Raw genomic sequence first — 27838 nt, 5'->3', positions numbered from 1 at the left:
AGCCGACTCGACCCTCAGCGAGACCCCAGCTCCGCTTTTCCTCACTGGACAAAATGGCGGCCGGTGCCTACCCCGCCCGCCTTTATATAGGGCCAGCCCTCTCTCACGTGATGCTATGCAACAGCGAATCAGAGGGCGCCGTTGCGCTGATTGACAGGCGGCGTCACCGCGCGCGCGCAGGTGGGTGGGACCTTGGCGGCAATGGCGGGAGCGCTGAGGCGGCTGGGCCCCGCCCGGGCCCTGAAATGAGGGAGTGGTAACACCCCCAAAGCTGTTGTTTTTCTGGCTAAAACGAAAAATAAAGTTTTATTTCCTTGTGTTTCTGGCCCGGTGAGATCCGTCTAGGTAGGGCTAACACGTTAGAATGTTTCAATTCTCTCAGAGCCATTTGTCCCCATGAGCTTTTAATAAGTGTTGAGCAAACTGCTGTAAGCCAGAGTTTTTGGTAAATTTTATGTCTGAGCTTTGCTTCCTGAGGCACAAAAGACGGAACTTTTTTTAAGCACTCGAGAAAACGAGAGGATTTGAAAGGAGGAATTTTAGTTACAGATACACAGTGCTGTTGATGTGCTTTGCCAAACTCTCATTCGTACGTGACATTTGTACATACAACATGAGTTTTAACCTCTAATTAAACAATTAACTTGCTCCAAAGGGGTTGCCTTAGATAACAAACCTCCTGATTTGAGTTATCAGGTAATACATGAAACCCACCCAGGGCTGTTGCTGCAATAACCTCCCAAAATCCTCCCTTCGCAGCCAGGCTGGGTTTAATCCAGACTTCATGTCTTTGCCATGGGCCAGAGAAGACTAATTTATCTGGCACAAGTATAATTAATAATACTTTGGATCATACCATGTACAATAAGGCATTTTGAGTATAAATTAATGCTTGTTGACTCTGCTTTTCAAGCAGGAACTGTGCAGAGGATGGGGCGTCCTCAGTCTACCAGAATTCCAGAAACTCAAGTGGAATGAAAAACAACCAGCTGACATAATTAACTGGGATTTCCCAAAATCTTTTGCAGCATCCCTATTTTTAAGAGCTTTTTCTCAGTAAAATCCTCCAAAGGTCAAAACTGGCCAAGGGACAGAAACACAACAATGATTTTGAGGTAATGGATGCTCCAAAGTATCTTAATTGTGTGTATAGTTATCTGAGGGTTACCTGCCTTTAATTAAGGAAATCTAATCCATTGTAATCTAAATTAGCTGACAGCTAATTTCCTGAGGCAACACAAACAAAGGAAATAATTTGAAGGTTGGAGCTGTTCAGCCATTTCACTTTGTGACTTCTTTCAGACAGTGATTTCCAGTACTCGCTTCCCTTCTCCAAAGGGGTTTGCAGCATTCTTAGACCCTGCTCATATCACATAATGTACATTTCAAACATTAAGTTTTGCAATAATGGATATTTTTTTTAAAAAAAAGAAACAGAACAAATATTAGAGAGCAACTTGGACAACCTCGTAATCCTAACAGAACTTACGATTTCATACCAAAGTTACACATGATGTATGAAGATAATTCCAGATGACAGACTTGGGAACAAAGCATTTATTCAGAAGTTGGTTCATGTCCTGCAATGCAAACAGAGCACTCAGCACTCACCTAGGACATGTTACCTGCTCTATTCAAGCACTTCTTCCCTGGGGTTCAGCCTCTCACCACATTTGATAAATCACAGTCCACAAAAATCATGTCATCCAAACATAATCCATTTTCAGTTTGCTTTTGGCATTACTCAGAAACTAAACATGGCCCATCACCAGGACACAAGGCAGAGGTCAGAGTGCTCAGCCAAATTCCCAGAGCCGGGGTTGGGATGTGCCAGCACAGCCACACAGCACTTGTGTCATTCCAAAGTCAGCAATTTGATTGTCCTCCCAAAGCCTGTCCCCAAACCAGCCCTGAGCAGCACTACATGTGGATGTCACATCTGTGTGGAAGCTGCTTTCTGCTGCATTACTTCCCTCCTTATTCCAAGTTGGTGAGTGATTGGAAAATCCTGCTGCATTGCACTCGGTGGCTTTTACAGTAACAAAATGCCACTTGTGTCCAATACCATTGGTTAAATGCTTTATAACACCCCCAGAGCAGCATCCAAGACCACAGTGACCTGGAGTAAGGTGTTCTAGTCAAACTGCTGTCATGGTTTCTGAGATTTCAGTCTCAGAGAGGAAAATGAACACATTCTAGACATTATGATTTCGAAGAAACCTCAGCTGTGTGAGCCAAATTTAAGGGATCACAGAACCACAGAATATCCTGAGCTGGAAAGGACCCACAGGAACCATCAAAGATCCACTCCTGGTCCTTCACAGGACACCCCAGAATCCCACCATGTGACTGAGAGCATCGTCCAAATGCTCCTGGAGCTCTGGATAGCTCTGCAGACAGATAATAGTTACTGGAGAATACTTCTATCTGCAAGAAGATGTCTTAGAGCTGCTCCTCCAGCGAAACCAGACGCTAACAAAACCAGTTATTTACTGGCACGATTCTGCCCACAGAAAGGCCTTTTGCTGGGAAATGTTATTGCTAGAACCCAACAGGAACTGGTGGAGGGGACACATCTTCAGTCAGAAACTGACTGCACACAGGCACATCTGAGCCTGCTGTCATGAGGTTCCTGTGGATTCAGCCCATTTTCACATCCTGCCCAGAGACCAGCCCTGGTGAAGGCCATTTTCTGAAGAAACAGAGACTTACACAAGCCTGAACTTAGTCCCACAAACTCTTCTTTTTACGGGGTACAAATCCCTTATTTCCTCACTTTTAAAACATGTATTTTTAAACTGTGAAAGCTTTTATCTCTACCTCAGACTTCATGTAAAGGGAGAGTGAAACAACAGACTGTAATTTATGTATCATAGACCTAAACTAAGACAGAGCACAATGGCACACCGTGTCCCCAAGACTCAGCACTTGGGGATTAATTAGTGAGAAGTTTCTTTACTTGAATGACATGTAATTGCTCAGCCTTCATCCCTACCCTTCCAGGTGTGAGGCTTCTGCCACTGTTGGGGTCTCACATCTAGGCTTTGGGCACCACAGTGACATTCTCTTGCAGGGGCAGATCCCAGAGAGTTCCTTTTCATGGAGACAGAGCCCATGGCACTGGGAGACATCCCTTCTTTTTTTGTTGTTTTTACTCAGGTGAGGTCCTCAGGAGATTTCTGCAATGCTGTGGAACCTGGAATAAGCCCAGAGAGCCCGGGTGTTACAGAAGCAGCAAAAGGGACCTGAGGCTTTGTCTCAGCTTTACCTGAATTTGTTTTGCACAGATAAAATATTCCATCTGGAGACTATTTTGGGAAGAAAAGAGAATCAGCCCCAGGCTTGGCTTCAGGGTAGGTTTTGGAGGACAAAACACTCACCCTTGCTACCATGTTCAGCCAGAGCTGTGAGTCCCAGGAGCTTCTGTAAATCTGGCCTGAAATCAGAAAATGGAAAATGAAAACAGTGAGCCTGAGTCACTGCTGTTCAACTCTAATTTTAATTCCCTGGAAGATGGGAGTTTTCTCTGGAATGACGCAGTACATAGTGCATAGGGGCCAGGATTTCAAACTGCTCTTGGAACAGTTTACCCCACTCCCAAATGTGATTGCTGGCACCTCTCCAGATGGCACAGGACTGTCCCCAGCAAAAAGGAGGTGACACAGAAGAGCTAAAAGCACCCTGAGGGAGGGGAAGCCTGGAACTCACTCCTGAGAGCTGAACTTCACCTCTTGAAATGATTATGGAAGCCATGGATCTGCTGGCTCCTTCCCCGGGGGCAGAGAGCTGGTGATGCCCCTGTAGCACCTCGAGTGTAGGTGCGGTGGTGCCAAAATTTCGTGGTTTGCTATGAGGTGTCATTTCCTCCCTTCTCTGAGTGAGGGAGGCCAGGGAGGGCAAACAGCCCATCAGCAGCTGCTGCTTCCCCAGCAGCTCAGGGCAGCTCTATTTACCACGAGCGTGGTCAGAGCGTTTCCTCAGGGCAGGGCGGTGCCCAGCTTTCCATCCACGGCACAGCAGCTCACAGGAATTCGGGTCGGTTGGGCTAAGAGCAGTAAGGGGAAAAAAACCCCACAACTCAAAAATAATAATAAAAAAAAGAGTTGATGTTTTCATCAGGGAAGCAGGAAGTCTTCTGGAGCTCACACTCCTGTTACTGGTGAGTAACAGAGAACAGCACACGGAAAAAATTCCTCAGATCTCTCAGCCCATCTCCCTACAGATAGAGGATCCCTTTGATGCAGCACAGTCTTTGTTTAATTAAGTTTTCAAATCCCAGGCCAGAGGATCCCCCTTGCCCTAACGAAGCTATTTGCACATTTGCTTTGCTTTTTGTTCCCTCCCCCAGTTCCTTCTTCCCCCTCAACTGGGCCTCCAGGCTTTCTCTTCCCTTTTCTTTCATGCTCTGCAGCAAGCCATATTCCCTTCCTCCCCCACCTGGCTCCCCGGGGAAAGGACTGGAAAGCAAAACAAAGGAATCACTCCCTGGGAAACTATAATTGGCACAACCCTCCTGCTCCAAAACTCCCGCTGAAGGTGAGGGAACAGCGAAAGCCCCTCCCATGCAGAGACCAGGAAAAGCCGGAGGGAGGGAGCGAAGGCTTTGAAGCCAAGGCTAAAACCGGTGATGGCTCCGAGAATGGAGGGAGGGAGGCCCCGAGGGGACCAAGCTCTGGTCAGCCCGAATCCCTCGTTACTTCCCCGGCAGAACGGGCTCCTACTCCACTCTGCACGGCTCAGGGCTCTCACAGAGGTTAATTTATCCCAGCTAAAAACAACACCTGGGAGTGCTGGTGGTACAACTTCCCCTTGTGACATGAGCACTGAGCCCATTACAGCTCGGAACATTTCCTCCTGGGTGTGTGCGGCTGGGGTTTAAGCGGGCAATTGACACATTTTATGTTTTCTTTAGAAATATTATATCTCTCATGGATACAGAGTAACTCTGGCGCAGTCCGACCCCCCAGAGATGTCACAAAGCCACGACCATGGTTATTTTGACTTCTCCCGAGTCCTTGGGTGGAAGGAAATTGCCAGTGGAAGGGCGTAGCCATGGCAGTGTGGTGTGACCACCAGAACACGCTCCAAGTGCCCCTGTGCCAACCCCACGTCACCATGTCTGCCTGTGGCCACTCAATTGGTGTTTTTCCAGTGGAGATGCCGATAACTGCATCCACTGAAAACCCATTGTACACTGGAGATTTGAAAAGTTCACGGATGAATTGTCCCAGATATTTTACACAGGACTTTGGCCAACGCTTATTAATCCTTCAAGATGTAACCAAGGGATCCACGGTGGATAATTTGGTGTGACCACAGCGTAAGTGACTGGAGACTCAGATGTGAAGCCGGGCCCTGATTTACCAGTATTTAACAAATGTCAGCTTTAATTGGTGACACACTCTAATGGGTGACACTCTCCTTAACAATCAGGACTCAGGTAATGAAATCAGGAACGTTTATTGGGTGTCTCAGAAACAGCGGGGCTCAGACAAACTGCCTTGAGGAACATAATGAAAAGCAATTTGGTGTCCATGGAAGCTGCGAGAGCAGACGAGGCTGTGAAGCCCTGCAAAGGGCCTGTCTCTGCAGGACAACGTGTCTGCATCCACCTGAGCCTGGGTTTATCAGGAACACAGCCCTGTGCCTATGGGAAAGGAATCCACCGCTTCTGAAAACACTGAGCAAATGATCTTTCCAATCTTCCCAGGGTACTGCTCCTCAGAGATGACAAATACATTCACTGTCCTTCACTTTGAGAAGTAGGAACTGGTCTCCTTAAGGAGTTTCAGCCTAATGATCCAGCCACATCCTGAGTATCCAAATTCTACTGAAATTACTTGGTTAGAGATCATACAGTGAATATCGAATCTTATGTGGTGTCAGCTTGTAGGGTTTCAAAACATACAAGAATTTGGCTTTTTGCCTGTACTACCACTTGCACTTTTATTGTTTAGTGAGTTTCTCCCATTTCCAAGATTTCAAATAAATTTCTTTACTGTACATAAAACAGATTTAAATTAAATTTGTACTGAACATTAAAATCCAGCAGGATCTTATTTAGGTTGCCCAGAGCAGCTGTGGCTGCCCCAATCCTGGAAGTGTCCAAGGCCAGGCTGGACAGGGCTTGCAGCAACCTGGGGATAGTGGAAGGTGTCCCTGCCCATGACAGGGGGTGGGATGGGTGGGCTTTAAGTTCCCTTCCAGTCTAACCATTCTGGGATTCCATTATTTACCAGCTCCTGAGGTTTTTCTGTGAGTAACTTGGTTCTGCTGACTGTGAATTGCAGGGGTCATCCGTATTATTAATTTAGATTCCTCTTACCCGACTCAGTGTCCCACACCTGAGCCATAAGGACAAGAAAGGAGGAAAATCTATTTCCACACCAGAGACACTTTTCCTGATCAACCCTGGAACAGTTGGATATCCCTTGTCAGTCATCTTAGGAAAAAGGAAAGCTGTGTTAGAATCAAAGGTTCTCACAAAACAGGAGAGACTGCAAAGGAAGGAGACACTGCCTGCAAAGCTGTGATCTTTTCCTTAGTCACAGCTGAATATTCTAAAATCCAAGATTTATTATTGCTGGACCTGTCTCATTTCCCTGACACAAGGTCTTAGTCACAGAGTGCTGTGGAGCCCATTCCCATTGCTCCTGAGCTCTGGACTGCTATAAAAGGTGGCCAAGGGCACTCAGTGTCACTGCACTGGAACATCAGCACGGGGCTGGCAGGAGACTCTGCAGGTCAGGACTTCACTGGGATCCAAACAACACCATCAGTAAGTGGATAATGTTCCTTCTGTGACTGGGAGATGCTTTTAATTAATGTGTAGTTTACTGTCGATCACGGTAGCAAAGTGTCATTTCTCTACTGTGTCTGAGCAGTTCTGCATCAGCATAACTCAAAATATCACTCAGCATTTCATACACACATCTCTATGTATATTTATGTGCATGTATCTGCATTTAATACAGATGTTTTTCATCAGAACTAATATCCACTTGTTATTTTACATCTAGTTTGATTTCAATGTATTGCCTAAGAAAATTACTCACAAATTACTGGGGCAGACTTATTAAGAACAAGCTTGTTACAAGCAAATATAGAATTGTATTTATGTTCTATTAATGTATGATTTGCTTTTTTATCCAGCCACTGCCAATATTCAAGTTAGTATGAAGACAAGTTGTTTGAGCACATGCTGAGTTTTTTACTATCCCAAATTTCTTCTGCACAGAAAGAATTATTCCTTCAAAAAATTATACAGGAACTTGCCTTTAGTATTTGTCTTACAGAACAATTTAAATGCTGCAACTTTGTTTTGTTGTCCCTCCAGGTTTTGGTGTAACAATTAATACAGGATTTTCTGGTAAATGAATAAAGAGCTAGGCTGGAGCCAATCCTAAAGCAGGGTACAGTCATTAGTACCAAAAATGCAGAATTTTTAGGGCTGGAGCTGGCAATAAAGGCATGGTGGGGTTGAAGGGGTGGGTAGGTGTGGGTGTACCAACGCCATGAGCAGATGTAGAGCTGGATGAAATTATAACTTAGACTAAAATAATCATTTCACAATTACATCTTCTAGTTGTCCCTTCCCTAAGCCAGAAATCCACTTCTTTGCAGAAAAGAAATCCAGCATCAGTCTAATACAATCCTGGATATTTGGGTGTCAGCACTTGCCCTGCTCATGGAAAAGGTTGTGCTATTGAAGGCCCAAAGCCCAGGGCTGTGAACACCTTTTAACTTGATATTTCTGCTCCAGCCTTAAATACCTTTTGAGTTTCACAATTTTCAGCAATCCTGATCTTTGTGTCAAATTGTGTCAAATGCTGTGAAGTTTTTATCAGGAGGGTCTCTTCCAAGTCCTGAAATAATTTCCTGTGCTTGCAAATGCACAGGAGTTCAAAATGTTATGTCAAGAGGCAACAGTGGGAAAGGAGATTTAGGACTACAAGCAAGGAAATGTAGAAATATCCTGTGAACCCTATCTGTCTTTTCCTGGTGTTCCCTGATCCACAGGCCTGGGATGGTGTGGGAGGTCTTGGGATGTTTTACCACAGCACAGTGCTCCACTCTCAACCCTGCTTAAAGGCTGAAATTCCTTTTGTCAGGTGAAAGAAAGAGCAGAGGAAAAGATTTCTGATCACACCGTCAGCTTCTGGTCCTGTGGAGCTGATTTAAAGAAGAGAAAAAATGTTCCTGCCCCAGAGATCTCTGCAGACAGTTATATTTTTGGCAATTCTTTTTTTTGCCTGTTTTGCAATGTGTCAAGACATTGAAAAGTAAGCAATAATACCTTTTTACTTCATTGACATCATTAGAAATCTGCTCACTTTTGATTTCATTGGCTGTGTTCTGCACTGCTCTTGGCTACTCCAGGCATGGCAGAAGAAAAATTCAATGTATTTGATACAGCACCATTTTACCTCACCCTCCCTGCAGTATAAAATTAGACCAATTGCATTTTTAGATGTGTAACATGTACCACATTTCAGTTGTCACTTTTAAACACAGCACAGCAAATCACATAAGGACGTTCAACATAAGCCATGGAGATGGCACATGCTGAAATTCCATATTTAGGTTCCCAATCAGATCCAAATCTGCAGTAGGAGCCTATAGCTGCAGTTAGATCTTATCTAAGCAGCCTGGAATCCTGAAATATTTGCATCTGAGATTTAGCTTGCCCTCCTCAGTCAACAGTTGACTCAAAAATGTCAGTGGATCTGAAGAAAATAGGGGTTTAGTTTTATTTCATGGACATCAGTGATTTCAGGTAAACTACTCCCGAGTTACAACTCTGGAAGGAAAAAAACAAACCCAACAGTCCTGTAACACTGAGGTGATGGAAAGGGAACTTTATTCTTCTGTTGAAACCTCTGAAAAGAATCTAAATTTGGGAAAGACCAAATCCCTGTAAGAGCTCCTTAAGTCTGCTAGAGCCATTTTGTCAATCTCCCCAGTTTGCCTTCTTTAAAAGAGAGGAGATTCAAGGTACACCTTTGGGAATAGCATAGCATTTCAGCTTCCCATCTGCAGGAGTCTTTAGGCTTCCTGACAGACTGCCGGAGCCTGAGGCACCTCCAGTGCTCCTTCCTCAGTGCAGAGAAGCATCTGGGATGGATGGATGCAAATCAGCATCTCCCGTCCCTGACTCCTCGTTCCTTCCCTTGCAGCAGGAGGGCAGTGACCGAGCACCAGCTCATGCACGACAAAGGGAGGGCGTTCCAAGGGCAGAAGCGCCTGATGTGGCTCCACCACGCCCTGGGGGCCGTGCACACGGCCAGCAGCAGGGATATCCCCCTTCCAAATGCCAGGTGGGATGCGCAGAGGAGCCAAGATCCCTCAAATTTCAACAGCATCGACAGCGACGAGGCTTCAAGCCTGATGAAGCAGCTGCTGGAACTGACAGAATCTCAGGGCTTCCTCCCGTTAAAGCAGCTGGATGGGAAGATCCCAAAGGGTAACTGGAACCCACACCACCTGTTTGACCCCCTTTGATTAATCCCACAAGTGTCAGCCCAGCCGTCTGTCCCTCGCTTTACACGCGTGCTGCTGGAGGGAACAGCTCCAGCGCAAAGGTGAACAGCAAAATGAAAACCCTTAACTGCATTCACTCCTCCAGGCGTTCAGAGACCCTCATACAGAGCAGGCCCTCTCCCATCTGAGCACTGCGACTGTGAGATGGGTCCCTCTCTTCCCTCGCCAGGCCTTCCCCCCCTCCCCCATCTATCTTGGATACCTTAGGGATGCTGTAGCCTGTTGGAGCTCCTGGAGCTCACATGCAGCAGGAAGTTTGGGTCACTAACCTGCATATTCACAGGCTCATTCACAGCCTCATGTTTTGACTCCTGAAGAACTTCACCTCTGAATACAGGTTGTCCTTCATTCACAGCTGCCTGCAGTAATTTCACACTCTGCTCTAGTAATGACTTTTCTTATACTGTAGTTACAAAGAGGTTTTCCTGCTCCTTCAGCATGCAGACTGTTTTAAGCATCTTGGAGCCTGAGTTTGTCCTTTGTTTTGCCAGGTAGAAGTTGGCAGTGATCCCCATTCAGCCAAAGCCCTGGACATCCACCTTGTTCTGCTGGTGGAAGAGATGAGAATGAGCTTTCAGGGTCCCCATTTGGGCCTCTTGTTCCATACTTAATTTCCTTTCCTCAAGTGAAATCCTCTCCAAGAGCTCCCACAGCAGCAGGAAAACAGATTCATGAGGCCACCTGTGTTTCCTGAGAGGTACCACTGAGTTTTGCTGTTCACCTTTGACAACAAACTGACCGTCTCTGTCTAAGCAAAGCAAGGTCCAGTTTAATCAGTCTTTCAGAAATGAAATCTGTCATGTGTGTTACAAATGTATCAGCATTTTCATCGTGTAGGGACTCTACACACTGTTTTAAATCCTGAAATCCCTCTGTTGCTGATAGACTTCAACTGTGCTGAACGCAGTTCTCAGTGATTAAAATGTTGTCAATAATAAAAACCCTTCTCACTCTCTTAATTGCACTTACTTTTTTTTTTTTTTTAAGAAATGTAAATAAAATGAAGCAAAACGACATTTTCCCAATGTCTCCACACATCTGGGATGAGTAAGGGATCACATTTCTTTTGTTATGGCATTCTGCACAGCTCCCTATTAGGTTCCCAAGGCCAGTCAAACCATTATTGAAACCGATGGTTTCAGATATTCCCAAAGAGCTGGGAGGGGAGAGATGAAAAGGCGTTTTACAGCCCAAGCTGTACAATGAGTTTGCTGAGATGGAATGTGGGAGCTCTTCCTCATCAGAGTCAGAGGATGGAACCCCGGCGACCTGACTGTGACAGCTCAAACCTCTGGGAAATGGTCATGTCCTGCCCAGCACACTGTGCATCAGCCTCTCTGTCCTTGTAGATGCAGTTTCCTCTGGGACTGAGGGTTTTTTCCCTCGTTCCCTGAGAGGCAGAGGTGACTGTTGGTGGCTTGGTGGCCCCTGTCCCGGGGTACACCTCGCTCCTGTGGGCATTGGGTGATGTGTATCACCTCTGTGGGGATGGGAAAAACCAATCTCCCCTCGACGGTGAGCCCAGGCTGTGTGCTGGGAGGCTGCAGGTCACAGCACCACTGCGGAAAGGAGGGAAGTCGGGAAGGCAGCAGGACAGGGCTTCCCAGGCCTGGAGGAGTTACCCCAGGAGCATCCCAGAAACACCGCAGGCAGGCCGGCACCCCAGGGCTCGCAGCGCTGGTGCCTCTGACAGGACCCAGGGGAGAGCAAGAGCTGATGTGATGCCAAGTGCGGGGCTGCCCCCGCCGCCCCCACGGCTGGGTCCCCGCCAGCCCTTCAGCTGCGCCCGCGATCCCCGCTCCCCGCACCGCCGGGACGGGCACGGAGCCGCAGCCGCGGAGCTCCGGCGCGCAGGCCCCGCACGGAGCCGGGCGCGGAGCGGGGCACGGAGCGGGGCACAGAGCGGAGCGGGGCGGGGAGCGGGGCGCGGAGCCGGGCGCAGAGAGGGGCGCAGAGAGGGGCACGGAGCGGAGCGGGGCGCGGAGCGGGGCGCAGAGAGGGGCACGGAGCCGGGCACGGAGCGGAGCGGGGCGCGGAGCGGAGCGGGGCGGGGCACGGAGCGGAGCGGGGCGCGGAGCGGAGCCGGGCGCGGAGCGGGGCGCGGAGCGGGGCGCGGAGCGGAGCGGGGCGCGGCGCGGAGCGGGGCGCGGAGCGGGGCGCGGAGCGGGGCACGGCGCGGAGCGGGGCGCGGAGCGGGGCGCGGAGCGGTGCCCAGCGCAGGCGCTGCCAGCGGGGGCGGGCGGGCGCGGGGCTCCGCCCGGGCGGGGCGGGGCGGGCGCGGGGCGCCTGCGCTGCCGTAGCGGTCCCTGGGCCGCCCGTCCCGGCCGGGTCGCTGTCGGTGCGGGGGACGGCGGTAGCGGCGCGGGGGCTCCGGTGGCCCCGGTCCCGAGCCCCCCACCCGCCTCTCTGCAGCCGCCTCGCCGGGACCCCGCCTCGCCTGCAGCTCCTACCGCCCCTCCCGGGGGCTCCGGGTAAGCCGCTCCCGCCTTGTTCCCACGGGCGACCCCCGCCCAGCGCTCCGCATCCCCTCCCCGCCCTCCTCTTTCCCTCCCTCCCCCCCCCCCGGCCCTTTGCCGCTCCCGGGGAGCGGAGCGGGGGCGGCCGCCCGGAGCCCCCGGGTCCGGTGGGGCTGGGGGCGGCCGCGCTGCGGGCCGGGGTCGGTCCAGCGGCGGGTGCCCCTCCCGCGGGGTGGCCGCGCTGCGGGCCCGGCGCCGGCGGGGATCCCCTGCTCCGCCTCTGTTGGTGGCTCGGGCCCCCTTTGTCCGCTCCCGGGGATGCTGCCGGGCCCCCTCCGCCGGTCGGGCCTCGGGGCCGCCACGCCGGTGTCACCTCCCCGGTCGAGCCCCGGTGCGGGGGCGTCCAGCCCCGCTCCGTCCCGCAGCCCCCGGGGTAGTCGGTGGGATCTGAGCGCCCATCCCCGTGGAAGGGACCCCGAGCACCAACAGGTGGTTTGGCACCGATACTTTCTCTTTTTCTCCCCTTCCCTTTTTTTCCCCGTACCTCCTTCTGTCAGATAATTTTCCCGGTTTGATCTCTAGGAAGTGAGAACCGCCCATGGCTTTTACACCTCCCGCTCACAACCGCAGGGTGCAACCCCCCATCTCCGGGTGCACAACCCCCCATTTCTGGGGGTGTAACCCCATATCCAGGCGTACTCGCAGACTGTGACCCCCCCCCCCCACTCGTGTGTGACACTCTGAGCTGCTATCATAAAGCCATGATTCCACCTCACATAAAGACATAATTCCATCTCAAAAGCCACCCAGCTGGAGATCCTCCCCAGCTCCCGTCCCACGAGGAGTCTGTAAAGGCAGCGCACACGTAGCTGCTGTCTGGGAAGGAGGTGGTTTGCAGGGCCCAGTGGTGACGCCTCGTAAAGATCTGCAAAAAGTGGACGGAAAGAGTCATTCGAGTGTGTTGGCAGAGCCCAGGGTTGTAAAAATGGGAAGTGTCTCACCTATTTTGTCTGCAATTTCTAGTAATAGTTGCAAAACTCTGTTACCTTACTGTGAGTTACGTGGTGCCCAGGAGAACCAGTAGTTGTAGATTTGAAATTTTTTTTTTTTTTTTTAATGCATATCAGGAAACAGAGCTGGGGTGTCACATATACTGAAACTGCTACTGGTTGAGGGTGCCACATGCCAATATTTACATACTATATTCTCAGAAATAGAAAGGATATTTGAATACAAATATTTTTCTTAGAAATAAATGTGTCAGATACTTACACTAGGGTCTGGATTTTGGGCTATTTTTTAAACTACAGCTTGCTGATAGGCAGGGATCCTCTGGATTTGGCCAAATTTCTGTGTGAAAACATCTAGTAAAGTGCTTAAGGGCAACTAAATGCCCATTTTGCTCCTTCCTCAGTTGCTCTCTTATTGGGATGACTTTCAGGATTTAGATAAATTTCACAGCAGAAGAGCCAGTTGGCAACTGGTGGAATTATTTCTGCAGGGGTTATGGGAAGAATAACTCATGGATTAGATTTTTCAGTGTGATATTCCTGAATTCTGAACATTCATTAAAGATATAATGTGTTTGGAGCAACAAACTTGCAGTACTGGCTGAAATTGTGGTTTTTGAGGCATCGTGTTTCTTAAGTTTCCTTCCCTCTAATTTTCAGATCAAAAATGTTCAAAACAGGAAGTTTGACTTGCACCTTTTATTTTGTAAGACCTTTCCCTACTTCTTTAAGACTGATGATATTTGTTGTTAAAATCTGAACTCTGTGATTCAGCATCGCTTAATGGGTTTGGGCTCTTGCTTGAAGATTTTTTGTCGTTTATAATGTTTGATGTTCCTCCCTTCTCCTTTCCTACCAGCCATGGCCATGACTGGCCCCACGCCGTGCTCTTCCATGAGTAACCACACCAAGGAGAGAGTTACAATGACAAAGGTGACGTTGGAAAACTTCTACAGCAACCTCATTGCCCAGCACGAGGAGCGAGAGATGAGGTAAAAATCCTTCTTGTTTCCCTTCCATGCTGGATAAGAGCCAAAATTTATATTGAATGAATTTAGTTTTCTTGAGCCAAAGCAAAAATAATAAAATCACAGATTGGTTTGTGTTGGAAAAAAAAAGCTCACCCTGTTCCACCCTGTTCCATGGGCAGGGACACCTTCCAGTATCCCAGGGTGCTCCAAGCCCCGTCCAACCTGGCCTTGGGCACTGCCAGGGATCCAGGGGCAGCCACAGCTGCTCTGGGCACCCTGTGCCAGGGCCTGCCCACCCTCACAGGGAGGAATTCCTTCCCAATATCCCATCCATCCCTGTCCTCTGGCAGTGGGAAGCCATTGCTCCTTGTCCTGTCCCTCCTTCCCTTGTCCCAAGTCTCTCTCCAGCTCCCCTGGAGCCTCTTTAGGCTCTGGAAGGGGCTCCAAAGTCTCTCTGGATGCTTCTCCTCTCCAGGCTGAACACCCCCAGCTCTCCCAGCCTGGCTCCAGAGCAGAGGGGCTCCAGCCCTGGGAGCAGCTCCGTGGCCTCCTCTGGACTCGCTGCAGCAGCTCCAGGGCTGTGCTGGGCCCCAGGGCTGGGGCAGCTCTGCAGGTGGGGTCTCACCTGAGCACAGGGGCAGAATCCCCCCCCCACCCTGCTGCCCACGCTGGGGGCTCAGCCCAGGGCTCAGTGGGCTCTGGACTGGGGCATGTCCAGCTCTGCCTCACCAGCACCCCCAAGTCCTTCTCCCAGGGCTGCTCCCAATCCATTCTCTGTGTTTGTGCTGGGATTGCCCCAATCCATGTGCAGGACCTCCAGGAAGACGGTGGAAGGAGGGGGTGTTGTGAGGAGTCACTCAGTGCTGCCTGTGACTGACCTGAACCTGGGGCACCTCTTTAAGTTCCCCAGTCCAATACAGCAGTGGACTGGACTGAGCTGTGTGACTTCCCTTTGGCTGGAACCCTCTAATTTGCTGAATACCCTCAAGTTGTAGCACTGGGACTTGTGCTGTTGTCCCAGCTTGCCACAGAGTCTGTAACCAGAATTTGGAAAATGGTTCAGTGTTGGTTTGGCTTTGCTGCCAAAGCCATAATGAGCTCCCCGAGGAGCTCCCCACTGCCTGCTCACTACAAGAGCTGCAGAAATGAGGAAGTAATTTAGAAATAAATATTAACTTGCAAAGATATTTTCTTCAAAGCTTCAAATGAGTAAAGAGAGATTGAGGTCCAATTCAGGCAGAAAAAAATATCACTGATTTAATTCCTTCCTTTCTCTTCACACAGCTCTTGCCTTTAAAATTTATTTCTTATTATGAGCACTGTTGTGTACTCCCCAAATATATATTTTTTTTTTTCTGTTTAGGATCAAGACTTTGTGTGAACAAACAGACTGGACTTTATGAGTTACATGTTTCTTTGTAACAACAGATGTCTGTGGAGTTTAAATGGTGTTGACACTGTACCCTGAAGTGCAGATTGAGCCTATTAGGGATATTTGGGGGAATTTCAGCATGGCTTTGGCATCACTCAGTCCTGCTGAGCCATTGAATTCTGTGTATTGCACAGACTTTTGCTGCTGGAGTTGCTGGTTTGAGTGTGGATTGGGATGACTGGGCAGTGCTCACTGGTACTTGAGCAAAGGCAAAGCAATTTCCATGTGCCCGATTCTGGAAGTGATAACCCCAAATATTATCAGGTCGCAGCAGCTGCGGGGAGCCCCAGGAGACAGGAAGAGGATCTTGCAAAGAATGACTTGCAGAAAGAGAAGGAATGTTTTAGTACATTTGTAATGTCCCAAACCACCAGTCCCAGTTCAGCCAGCTGTTAATACGACTGGCACTGGGAAAAAGGTTCCAGAGGATAATCATTACAAGTGTCATTCCCTTTCTGAAGTCTTGCTTCCTCCTTTCTCTTCTCCCAGATAATCCTTTTGTATTAAGGCTGTAAATATTTCTGATTCTTTAAGGGGGAGAACGTGTACAGACAAGTTTCCTCTTCCCAAATATTTTGAGTATCTCAGGGATTAGGAAATCTAAAGTTACTTTTCTCATCTTGCATGTGAATAGTTTGAGATGCAGAGAAATTTTAAATGTGTTTGAATACCAATTCTTCCTGGAATAAGTGAAATTTTGGTGTTTATGTATTTATTATGGCTCTGGCCTGAAGTGACTTGCCCAGCTGTCAGAGAGAGACAAGAACAGAACCCAGATCTCCTCAATTTGTATTTGTGTGCAGCAAAAATGTACACTTGAATAACTTGTGAAACTCAAGGCAGGTTTAGTTTATTAAAATCAGAGAGGACAAGGTTGGAATTATAAAATTGGATAGTAGATTCTTCGAAATTAATTTCCTGTCTGAGTCTCTCCTGTACATCTTTACACTTGTAACTTGCTGGCACAGGCCAGAGGCTGTGGATATGTGTACCTTGTTAAGAAACAATATTAATGGTTCAATCTGTTTTTTTTTTTTCTAATTTGATTTAAAAAGCAAGGTTAATGATTCAACCTTTATTTTTCTAATTTGTCTCTGCTCTAGACAAAAGAAACTAGAACAGATGATGGAAGAAGAAGGCCTAAAAGATGAAGAGGTAATGAATATGGAAAAACTATCTTAATGCTTAAATACAGGAAATTTTCTTTTCTAAATGGAGATCTTGGATCTTTCCTTGGAATTGCTGTGGTCCCTATGGAACCCACCTGCAGAATTTTCACTGGGGTCTCTTAAACTCTAGAAAAGAATCAGGAGGTCGGCACATGCACAGAAGGAAACGGAGTTCCTTCGCCTGAAGAGAACCAGGCTTGGACTGGAGGACTTTGAGTCTCTAAAAGTAATAGGCAGAGGAGCATTTGGAGAGGTGAGTCCAGAAAAAAAATGACTACATGTGTTTTTAAGTGGCTCTGGTGTTTGGTAAAGACTTGCTTAGTTTATACAAGCAAAAAGTAAATGTAACAAGCACAGATTGATTTGAGCTGAACGGTCACGTGCAGCTGAGTTTTTATGTAACAGATGCTGGTTTGAGACATCCTGTGCTAAGGAAATGGAATGAATTTGAAAAGGACCTGATGGGCAGCTAAATACAGGTTTGCATTGGGTTTTAAAGGTGAACTTCTGAGGCTGGACTTAGGGAGAGGCGGAGGGCCCTTGCAAAGTCTCTTCTGGTGGCCTTCAGAGAAGGGGCTTTGGACCACCTGCTTTAGGTGTGAATCGCTCAGTGTCCTCTCTGTTAAAATAACTGCAGCTCTTAGAATTAACAGGGCTTTTTGCCATTATACATTATTATATTTGCACCATATAATGCTTCTTGTGTTTTATAATCTGAGACGATTTCATGAAATGAAAGCCAAGGCCTTGATACCCAACTTTGTCAAGAGCTCTGCTGGGAATGCTGGATTTGATCCAATCTTTGTGTGCCCCCAGGTGCGACTGGTCCAGAAGAAGGACACGGGGCACGTTTATGCCATGAAAATCCTACGCAAAGCTGATATGCTTGAGAAGGAGCAGGTGAGGAGCACCCCGAGCAGGAATTGTACCATGGATCACTCTGGGAGGTCGCTGTGGTGTGTGCAGAGGAGGAACAGGCATCTGTGCTTTATGTTTAGTAGCTAAAAATTCTGGGGTTTTTTAACCTCTGTTCTTGTAAAGGAAATAAGTCAGAAGAATCTCTGGATTCACAAGGACTTGTTTTCTAGTGGGCTCTTTCAACACAAAGTCCTGTGCAAATGATTCAATGCAGACTTGAAGGCCACTGTTTTACTGCATTTACGACTTACAGGATCAGATATAAATATCAAAGAGATACAACTGCTGGAATTCAGACTCAGAGACATAAAGCAGCAGCATTTAACATTTTTAAAGCTTTCCTTTGCTAGTATTTCTGGATATATAATGATCTGGCACAATCATTTGTTGAGCACTGGGATGGAGCTCTTGTGTTTTCATAAAGAGATCTAATGGTTAGGTATATTTGTAAAGAATTGGGATTTTTGTATATAGGATTTATATAATATATAGGTTTACTAGGTGTATATATAATAGGTATAAAATACATGTACATAATCAATCATATGCTGAAGTTCTGACAGTATTTCTGCCTTTGTGCAGAAGTTTGACTGCTGTCTTCTCAGCACTTGATGCTGTTCAGAATAATAGTTGAATTGCCTGTGAAATAAATGCATTTAGTAGAACGAATCCAATGCACTGTGTCTGTCCAGGTTGGCCACATCCGTGCAGAGCGGGACATCCTGGTGGAGGCAGACAGCTTGTGGGTTGTGAAGATGTTCTATAGTTTCCAGGACAAGCTAAACCTCTACCTGATCATGGAGTTCCTGCCTGGAGGTATCTCTCTGGAATGCAAGGGCTGCTCTCCTTTTGTTTGGGGATTGCTAATTTCTTCGTTACAAATGCAGTCTGGGACTGGAGTGCACGTGGGTGCCCTGCAGTGGTGTTTGTACTGTACATCTGTGAGGAACAAGATTTCTGCTTTGTGGGGTACTGAGGTGTTTGGGCAGGCTTGAGGTTTCCTGTTTGGGTCTTTGAGCTAGAGGTATTTAAACTTGGCTTTAATATTCTTCTAGTTCCTTGTTGTGCCCTGGCTGTGTATAGAGTCACAGCATCTCCAGGTTTGGCAAGCTCTAACCTGCTGGTTTTAGCTGAATGCAGCAGAAATAGCTTTTTTCTATAAATGTCTTAAAAATTAGTGAGAGTGGAGCCCATGTGTTCACCTCTGGGGGGTTTCCAGGTGACATGATGACACTGTTGATGAAGAAGGACACTCTGACAGAAGAGGAGACGCAGTTCTACATCGCTGAGACCGTGCTCGCCATCGACTCCATCCATCAGCTGGGATTCATCCATCGGGACATAAAACCAGACAACCTCCTCCTGGACAGCAAGGTATGGACTGGCCACTCCCCTCCACTGGGGAGGAGCAAACAGGCCTTGTGATTGTTCATATTGACCTGAAGTGGTGTTGACAGTTGTGGAAGAAGATGGTGCTTCTTTATTTAGCCCTCTTCCTTCCAGCTTTTGAGGGCATCTCTGCCAAATTACTGGGGAAAATTCCCAAGCCAGGAAAGACCCCAGCTCCACTCAGACCTTCAGCTCTTCTGACAGCTGTTTAAACTATTTTTGGCTATTTCAGATGCAGTTTAAAGCACGTGGTTTCAGTTCCCTCTTAGGCAAAGCTGTTTCCCTTTGCTCTCACATCTGTTACACTCCCACTTGCCAGCTCTGGTTGTACCAAACGTGAAGGACGTGGCTGTTCCAGTAGCCAGGCTGAGGATGGAGGATGGAGGATCTCCCTCGGGATCAGGGTGTGTTCCTGAGGGCTGGCCAGGCTACCTGGTTATTGCAGGCACTTTGCACGAAGCCTGATTGTTTCAGTATCCTCCTATTGCTCACTCCAAGTTTGCCTAAAATCAAGCTTGCTTGGAAAGAGTTAGCCAGCAGTAAATAATGACTTTCCCACTACCATGTAATGCACTGTTGGAATTACTGCAGAATCCCAGAATGGTTTGGGTTGGAAAGGACCTTAAAACTCATCCAGTACCACCCCCTGCTCTGGGCAGGGACACCTTCTGCTATCCCAGGTTGCTCCAAGCCCTGTCCAGCCTGGCCTTGAACACTTCCAGGGCTGGGGCAGCCACAGCTTCTCTAAGCAGAGTGTCCAATTCAGGATGTTTACATCTAGACATGAATACATTTAGAACTTTGAAAAGGATGTACACTATATATATTATATATACACTTCTAAAACTTGCACACAGTCAGTGTGGTGATGTTATGCACCAGGACAGATTCAGTCACTGAACTGAAGGTGTTTTTTATCTCCTGGGGCCAATACACAACCCAGGGACTGCAGCTGCCTCTGGAGACGTTTCCTTTCACCCTGAAGTGGTTGGGAACTTGCAGAGCAGAGGTTTTCTGCAGTAAATGGTCACTGGGCTTTCTCTGTGGAGTAGCAATGGAAGCACTGATGGCTTCATTCCCTGCACACATCCAGTGCTAGGCTAAACAAGGAAGGCAAAGGACATTGAGGGGCTCGAGTGTATCCAGAGAAGGGAACGGAGCTGGGGAAGGGGCTGGAGCACCAGGAGCAGCTGAGAGACCTGGGAGGGCTCAGCCTGGAGAAAAGGAGGCTCAGAGGGGACCTTCTTGCTCTCCCTGACAGGAAGGCACAGCCAGGAGGGGGTCAGGCTCTTTGGCCATGTCTCAAGTAAAAGAAAGAGAGGAATTTGCCTTAAGTTGTGCTTGGGAGGTTCAGATTAGATACTAGATTTTTTTTCATGCAGGGGTGGTCAGGCACTGGAATAAGTTGCCCAGGGAGGTGGTGGAGTCACAGTCTCTGGAAGTGTTCAAGAGGCATCTGGATGTGGCACTTGGGGACATCATTTAGAGGTGCTGATGGTGGTGTTGGGTTCTCTTCCAACCTTGCTGATGCTGTAATTTACTATGATAATGTTTTATATTGGTTTTGGATTTTGGGTTTTTTGTTTATTTCTAGGGCCACGTGAAACTCTCAGATTTTGGTCTGTGTACTGGACTGAAGAAAGCCCACAGGACAGAATTTTACAGGAACTTGAATCACAGTCTTCCCAGTGACTTCAGTAAGTTCTTTGGCTCCAAAGGGTATCTGGGTGGTTGCTCTTGGTGCCTGACACAACTGATTTCAGTGTGAGGGTATGGCTGCAGTAGGGAGTCTAATAATGAACTTTACATCTTGAGGTGGATTTTAATTTTCTGTAAAATAAAATTAATTTCAGTTACTTTAAACCCATTTTCATTTCCAGAAGTTTGTCTCTGAAACAGACTCTGCTGTAGCCCTGTGCATGTGTAATAAAGTGAGAACTCAGTGAGTTGGGAGCTGCTGGCTGGCTCTCAAGTGTTACTGAAATGAATAAACCAGCACAATCTCTGAGTATCCAGGATTATTCTCGAGGGGAATAACTTGGATCATGGAGTTACATAAACCCTGAAAGCGTGGTGTGCTAATGAAAGGCTTGATTAGATGTTGCCTGTATTTCATAGGTTTGGAAGTTGGGAGGTTTAGGTTTGGGGTCTTGACACACATCTTAAATGAGATCTTTAGTGAAATGGTTTGGGGGTAAAAATATCTTGGGTGACCAGTAGGATTCAGTCCCAGCTATTGAATCTCCTTCAGCTTTCCAGAACATGAATTCCAAAAGGAAAGCAGAGACTTGGAAGAGGAACCGCCGGCAGTTGGTAAGTAGGTTCCACCTGCTTGGAAGTGTTCCTGCTGAGGTGTTGCATCCAAATGGAACATGGATTTACATGGAAATTTTTAATGCATCTGAAAGTTCTGGACAATCCTGAAAGGAAAAGATTCAGGCACTTTTTTAAAAAAAGAGGAATGACTCTAGTTTGTCCTTCATCCATCTGCTGAACAGCTGGTGACATATGTGCTAGAGATAGCACTGCTGTAATTACTTACATGGAAAGCTGAAGTCTCCCAGCCAAAACTAACAGTTCTTGCCACTTCCAATCTAACAAAGGGCTGCTGACCCATTCCAAGGTGTATATGGACAGTGATACCCTTCCCCATTTTCCTGATGCTATTTTAAGACTCATTCACATGAAGATGTTGATTTTGTCTCTATGTATCTTGGAAGAAAGGCTTTAAACACCTTTGCTAAGGGATCTCAGAGACAATCTGGTGTCTTTCTCAAAATAACCACTGTTGTGTAAGTTGTGTAAGTTCCCATTTCTGCATCAGGCAGTTTTCCCTACAGATGTGTAACTGCTGGTCTTTGTTCCAGGCTTTTTCTACGGTGGGAACTCCAGATTACATTGCTCCTGAGGTTTTCATGCAGACTGGATACAACAAGCTGTGTGACTGGTGGTCCCTGGGGGTCATCATGTATGAGATGTTGATTGGTAAGGGACGTGCAGGGCACGGTTGTAGGTGGGAATGGTGGAGCAGGACATCAGCTGTGCTAATAGAATCCCAGACTGGTTTGGGTTGGAAGGGACCTCAAAGCTCATCCAGTGCCACCCCCTGCCAGGGGCAGGGACATCTTCCACTATCCCAGGTTGCTCTATGTCTCATCCAACCTGGCCTTGGACAATTCCAGGGCTGGGGCAGCCACTGCTTCTCTGGGCAGCCTATTTCTGTGCTTGGGGTCAGCTTCTCACAGCACCAACTCCTTGCCTGGTCTGTTAGGTGTGTTCTGACTTCAGGAATTATTTTTGCTTGACCCAAGATTATATTTTTGTTTCTTTTCAGGTTATCCACCATTCTGTTCCGAGACTCCTCAAGAGACATATAAGAAAGTGATGAACTGGAAGGAGACCCTGACATTTCCTCCAGAAGTTCCAATCTCTGATAAAGCAAAGGATCTTATTTTAAGGTGCCAGCCCCATGGTTTGTCAGTTAATACAGCACTAATTTTCTTGTCTTGTCTCTGTATTCTGTGCCTCTCATGGTTTGTTTCACATGTAAAAACCCTGATGCTACAAACTGTTACACACATGCATCAAATGCTGAACTCCCTTTTCCAATACTTTATTCTCTCAGGCCATTTAGTGGTTCCCTGACTAAATTGTGCTAAAAAGGAGCTCCCATGGAAGTGCTACTACTCTGGCAAAATGTTTCTGCCCCTTATTTTGCCTGCAAGCTTCTCATGGAAGCAAGTTCAATCCTTTTGACAGAGCTGACTTCTTACAACAGCAATGATTTTGCCTTTGTATGTGCTGGAGCATACAAATGCACCCCAGTGCTTGCTGACTCATTTGTACTTCATTATCTATTCTCAGGACAGAAATATAAATGTCTGGCTTTTTAGGCTTTATATGTTCTGCTCTACTCTGGTCCTGAAATAGAAAGGTCACGTTACCCTGTTGTGAAGGAATAGCACATCTTAACTGTGGCATTGGACACGACCTTCCTAAACATAACTTTGTGTGTTGGTTTTGCTGTGGGAGTTCTTAGTCTGCTCCATTTATCTGGTAAGAAACTGTAGCAGTATCAGTTCAGAAAGCTGTTCCATTTCTGGATGGAATGCTTTCGTTTTCATTCTCCCTTCATTTTCATTCTTCCTTCCATCCCAGATTTTGCTGTGAATGGGAGCACAGAATTGGTGCATCTGGTGTGGAGGAAATAAAGAGTAACCCATTCTTTGAAGGGGTTGATTGGGAGCACATCAGGTAAGATGCTTTGCAGAAAAGCAACTGGTCTTCTCTAGGGACTGCTGAGGCCAGCCCTGGTCTGCAGCAGGGAGCAGCTGACTGGCATTTATCATATCCAGCTGTGGGTGAGAGCCTTTTGTTCTCTACCTGAAGCTTGCTGAGGTTTAGGTACCTTCAGTCTTGATTCTGTTAAGAAATGGAAGGTGGCTGAATCCTGCTTTGTCTGCCTTTGAAATCTCAATGCTCCATCTGCTCTTCTTGGCAGAGAGAGACCTGCTGCGATTTCAATAGAAATTAAAAGCATTGATGATACCTCAAACTTTGATGAATTTCCAGAATCTGATATCCTTAAACCAACAGGTAAATGACTGTTTGATTATCTCTGTAAACCTTCCTCTTCTCCTGTAGAATAATCTTTCCTGTTAGTCAGATCTTACTAGATGCTGATTTTTTTTTTTTAATCATGACCAAATAGCTTGGAAGCCTTGTGGTGCAGGGGGTGCAAGCTGGAATGTGGGTTCCAGGAGATGCAGGCTTGTAAATGATGTGGGAGTTGTCTGAGAAAGGGCAGCTCTCAGAAGCAGTAGAGCTTCCAGAAAGTTCAAATCCCAGCAGGGCCTGGGAGCCCAATGCTGCAAGTTCCCCTCGGTGCTAATTCCTGCTGGCACTTGGGAGTAGGGGTAGGGAAGGGTGGAACTGAAGGGGATGTTTTGGTGTGAATCTCTAAAGGATCACAGCATAGTCACACACTTGCTCCATGAGTTTAAAAACAGAATCCCAGACTGGTTTGGGTTTGAAGGGACTTTAAAGCTCATCCAGTGCCACCCCCTGCCATGGGCAAGGACACCTTCCACTATCCCAGGTTGCTCCGAGCCTGTCCAACCTGGCCTGGAACACTTCCAGGGATTGGGGGATCCACCACCTCTCTGGGCAACCTGTGCCAGTGTTTCACAGCCCACACTGTAAAAAATTTCTTCTTTCTGTGTGGTCTGAATCTCCCCCCTTTAATTTAAAACGCTTGTGCCATGTCCTGTGTCCCAGCAGTTCTTTCCTGGGGTTGAAGCACGAAGCTGGATCCTGCATTTATGATATTTTTTCCTTTAGAAACATTCTGCCTTATTCCACATCCAGTGTTTTGTATGAAAACAAACTCTGCAGTTCCAAAGGATAATTCCATTTCTTCTATGTCTTCCCAGTGGCAACAAGCAACCACCCAGAGACTGACTACAAGAACAAAGACTGGGTTTTTATCAATTATACCTACAAGCGTTTCGAGGGCCTGACGGCCCGAGGAGCAATTCCATCCTATATGAAAGGAGGGAAGTAACACAGCTTTACCTGGGACTTCTGAGCCGTGGAATTCTGTTGCTGTACTTTGGGTTTATACCCATAAAAGAACTTGTTCTTTTTTTTAAAGAAAACTTGAGGGCTATCAACTCTTGGAGAAGACTTCAGGACCCTGTTTTGTTACACAACCTGGTTGTTATTAAGGATTTTTTTTTTCCTGCACCATTGAAAAATTCCACAGGTTTGCATCATCTCTGCTGCCAGCACCTTTTGCTGCTTCAGGAGCAAGAGGGTTTTTTATATTCTTTGCCAGACTGTCCAGTCCCTCAGATGAGAGCAAACCTTCCCTTTGGCATTGCAAAGCACGGGACTCTACAGGACTGCATCCAGTCCTGCATTAAGTGACAAACTCACTCTGCCAATTCTGCCAGCACTGTTTGCCCAGTAGCTGAGGACTCCAGGACAGAGGAAACAAAGCAATAATTGAAGCTTGAGACACACAACTCTCCAGGAAACTGTCTAGCAGAAGGACACAACTCGGGTTGCCTTAACCTTACTTTGTAGTGCTGTTTTTATAATGCTCCTTGGAAGCCTCTTCAATAGCATGTCTCAGCTCTGTTGCTGTGGCCTCCAGTTCTGGTGCACTTTACTTTTGGTACTAAGTGACCCTCAAGCCATTTAATATTTTTTCTAAATTAAAAAAAATTGCAACATTTTTTCCTAAATAGAGGAGAAATGGGCCATGTCCTCCACCGAGTTTTTGGTTACTTTATGTCAGGATGGATCCATAAACAATGCAGATAAACTACAGCTGGTCACACAAGTGGGTGTGGAATTAGAGCAAAGGGAGGGAAATTCCAGGAACCTGATCCTTGGTGGGCAAACTGTGCACAGCTGGGCCAGCCTGGAGGCTCCCCAGGCCAGCTGCTGCTGTTTCTTAGCCACCTTTAAGCTCTGCTGCATCTTCAGTGGTTTAAAGGCAAAACCCCATCTTCTGTGGCTTTTTTGCTGTTGGTTTTGAGCAGAACAGGATCAGAATATTGCTGATGGAGGCCTGCCTGGTGTTCTATCCCAGAGCTGCTCTTGCTGTCCTGGCTGTACCATCTGTACCCGGAGTCTTCCACGGATGGTGCCTCATGGGCTCACTTTAGGGGCAGTGGAACCCACCATGTCCACTCACTGATTGTTGCCTACTCTAATTTATAAAAGTACATTCAGTTCTGATCAGGATTTCTCCAGGAGAGCCCCAAAGTGCCTTTCCTTGCCTAAGCCTCTCTCAGAACACGACAGCATTTTGGGAGGGAGGATTCTGCCTTGGCTGAGCTTTTCCTAATTCCTTTTACTACCCACGAGCTCCACTTTGTGCCCGTTTGTAGTTAACGCTGCACTTCCAGGGGCAGGTGGCATTAACCCTTGGGCCTGCCTGGTTCCAGTCTGGAATTTACAATCAGATATTAAAAATATAATTCAATGAGGTTTCTAAAAGCATGTCTCAATTCAAATTGTCTTGGATTCCTGCAAACTTCTCTTGGTGCTGAACACTAACTCTGGAGTACAGACAAGACAAAGCTCCAGGGATGTCTCACAGGAAGAAAAAGGCTTCCAGGTCTGTTTAGTCCTGACTTTCTTGATTAGAAAATGAAACAAAATGGATTTGTAGTGGAACTTTTTTTTTTACATAGGTGCTTTTAGGGAATGTTTACCTAGATGTTTCTTGACTCGAGTGCCATCCCAAAGGACTGATGGGGGACTGCCAGTACTGTACAGAACTCGTCAGGGTCCTCCCCTCACCACCCCTGTCCTTTTTGTACATGTCCTACGAGTTTATGACTTGCCATAAGCAGTTTAGACAGCAGTTGGATCCTACCAAGCTGAAATGCAAAACTAGCCTTAATTAGAATCTCTCTAGTCAGAAGGGCTCACTTGGATTAATAAGGGCTAATGGAAGGAATGACTGAAAGGATCAGGCTTTTATCAACTCGTCCCTAGATCACCTTCTGCTCCCTTTTGACTTTGCATGAAGGACTGATGCCAACTTCTCAAACTGTTCCATCCTTATCCTGCAGTTTCTTCTAGCCATTTGAAAATGTTGCCTTATAAACCATTGGAATTAATAGAAAACAATTTTTTTTTTCAATTCCTAACAGCTTAGTTACTGCCTTAAAATAAAAACAAAAATCAAAATCTTTTAAAGCTGCTGTGGATTCAGAACAAATGATTTTGAGATAATAGCTGCATTCTTAGCCCTTTACTGAAAGGGACCAGCATTTTTATTTATAAATACCAAAGATGAAGAAGCTAAACAATTTCAAGTTGTGGTAAGTTGCTGTGAAAAACCAACTGTCTAGTACTGTGTATTGTGCATTTTTAGTGCTGTGTTTGAAGTGGGACCCCTCAGGTGTGTCACTGGAGTTCAAGGTGAAGTTTTCAAGGGCACGAGGAGCAGTTGGGTACCTCATTCCTGTTGTCTTCCAGCAGAAGTTGGGACATCTTTGAATCCAGTCCTGTTGGACACACCTTGCAGCAGGAGGTTCTGTATCCCAGGTACATTGTAAGCCTGCTTCCTATTCCAGTTTTTCACCAACATTAGGGAAAAAGTGTCTCCTACAGTGTCTCCTTCCCAGGATCCATACTTCACTGCTAACAGTAAGGATTTTGTATGCCTGTTACATCTCCCATGGTAGCCAAACATTTTTACATTTTTCTTGTGTTTTGAGGTTGTTAGTATCTTTTACCTCTTTTTTTTTTAAGCTGCAGTTGCTGGATTTCTAGAAGTAATTCCAATCTGAATTTCCAATGGATCTAAGCTGCCAGTTCATCTCTGTATCATGCCTAGCACAAAGCTGCACTGTTTCTTATCACTGTGCCCTGACTCTGCCTTAACCTCCAAGTTGAAAAAGTGTTCTGTAAATATTTAAAAGCTGTTACAAAATTGCACTGTAAAATTTGGCAGGTGGTAGTCAACTTTTTATGGAGCAATCTCGTTGTGTTGTGTAAATAAAATCCTCTTAGTAAACACACTATTGTTGGTATGTTGTGTTTTACAAACAGGAATCAGAATCACAGAATGGTTTGGGTTGGAATGGACTTTAGAGGTCCTCCAGTTCCACCCCTGGGTAGGGACACCTTCCACCATCCCAGGGTGCTCCAAGCTCCATCCAACCTGGCCTTGGACACTTCCAGAGATCCAGGGGCAGCCCCAGCTGCTCTGGGCACCCTGTGCCAGAGCCTGCCCACCCTCACAGGGAACAATTCCTTCTCAATATCCCATCTATCTCTGGCAGTGGGAAGCCATTGCCCCTTGTCCAGGTCCTGATGAAGAGTCTTTCTTGTAGCCCTTCCAGAGAGTGGGAGATGCTGTGAGGTCTCACACAAATCTCACCTTGTTCAAACTCTTAGCGCCCTTCCCCAAGCTTCAGCAAGAGAAGCC

At 47.0% G+C, this 27838-nt stretch overlaps 1 protein-coding gene and 1 long non-coding RNA gene across 3 annotated transcripts; one reads left to right on the top strand and one right to left on the bottom strand.

Moving 5' to 3' along the window:
* Positions 1 to 426: 426 nt before the first annotated feature.
* On the bottom strand, positions 427 to 4715 carry LOC138098871 (uncharacterized). The gene is made up of 3 exons (XR_011146655.1): positions 3729 to 4715; positions 3381 to 3436; positions 427 to 3196 (listed from the first exon to the last, which is right to left on the bottom strand). It is a non-coding gene; the product is annotated as an uncharacterized lncRNA (long non-coding RNA).
* A 7123-nt stretch (positions 4716 to 11838) lies between these two features.
* On the top strand, positions 11839 to 27428 carry STK38 (serine/threonine kinase 38). 2 transcript variants are annotated; one of them, XM_068995980.1, is made up of 14 exons: positions 11839 to 12011; positions 13866 to 13998; positions 16513 to 16564; positions 16709 to 16831; positions 17395 to 17478; positions 18189 to 18312; positions 18716 to 18870; positions 20480 to 20582; positions 21137 to 21198; positions 21753 to 21870; positions 22220 to 22343; positions 23044 to 23139; positions 23387 to 23481; positions 24318 to 27428. In XM_068995980.1, exons 2-14 carry the CDS (start codon positions 13868 to 13870, stop codon positions 24446 to 24448), a joined length of 1398 nt encoding a protein of 465 aa, XP_068852081.1. In that variant the 5' UTR covers positions 11839 to 12011; positions 13866 to 13867; the 3' UTR covers positions 24449 to 27428. The 2 variants fall into 2 exon arrangements, with proteins under 2 accessions (XP_068852081.1, XP_068852080.1); XM_068995979.1 differs by lacking the exon at positions 11839 to 12011 and having other exon boundaries at positions 13838 to 13998.
* The last annotated feature ends 410 nt before the right edge of the window (positions 27429 to 27838 follow it).

Source organism: Aphelocoma coerulescens, chromosome 26 (assembly GCF_041296385.1).
Source record: "Aphelocoma coerulescens isolate FSJ_1873_10779 chromosome 26, UR_Acoe_1.0, whole genome shotgun sequence".
NCBI lineage: Eukaryota > Metazoa > Chordata > Aves > Passeriformes > Corvidae > Aphelocoma > Aphelocoma coerulescens.
Note: the sequence above shows the minus strand (reverse complement) of the source record. Positions and strands in the feature narration are given on the sequence as shown.

Coding starts and splice junctions, on each gene's coding strand:
- STK38 (XM_068995979.1), top strand. CDS start 13,838: ATGTTCCTCCCTTCTCCTTTCCTACCAGCCATGGCCATGACTGGCCCC. Junction 23,140..23,386: donor GTTGATTGGGAGCACATCAG/GTAAGATGCTTT, acceptor TCTTCTTGGCAG/AGAGAGACCTGCTGCGATTT. Junction 23,482..24,317: donor TGATATCCTTAAACCAACAG/GTAAATGACTGT, acceptor ATGTCTTCCCAG/TGGCAACAAGCAACCACCCA.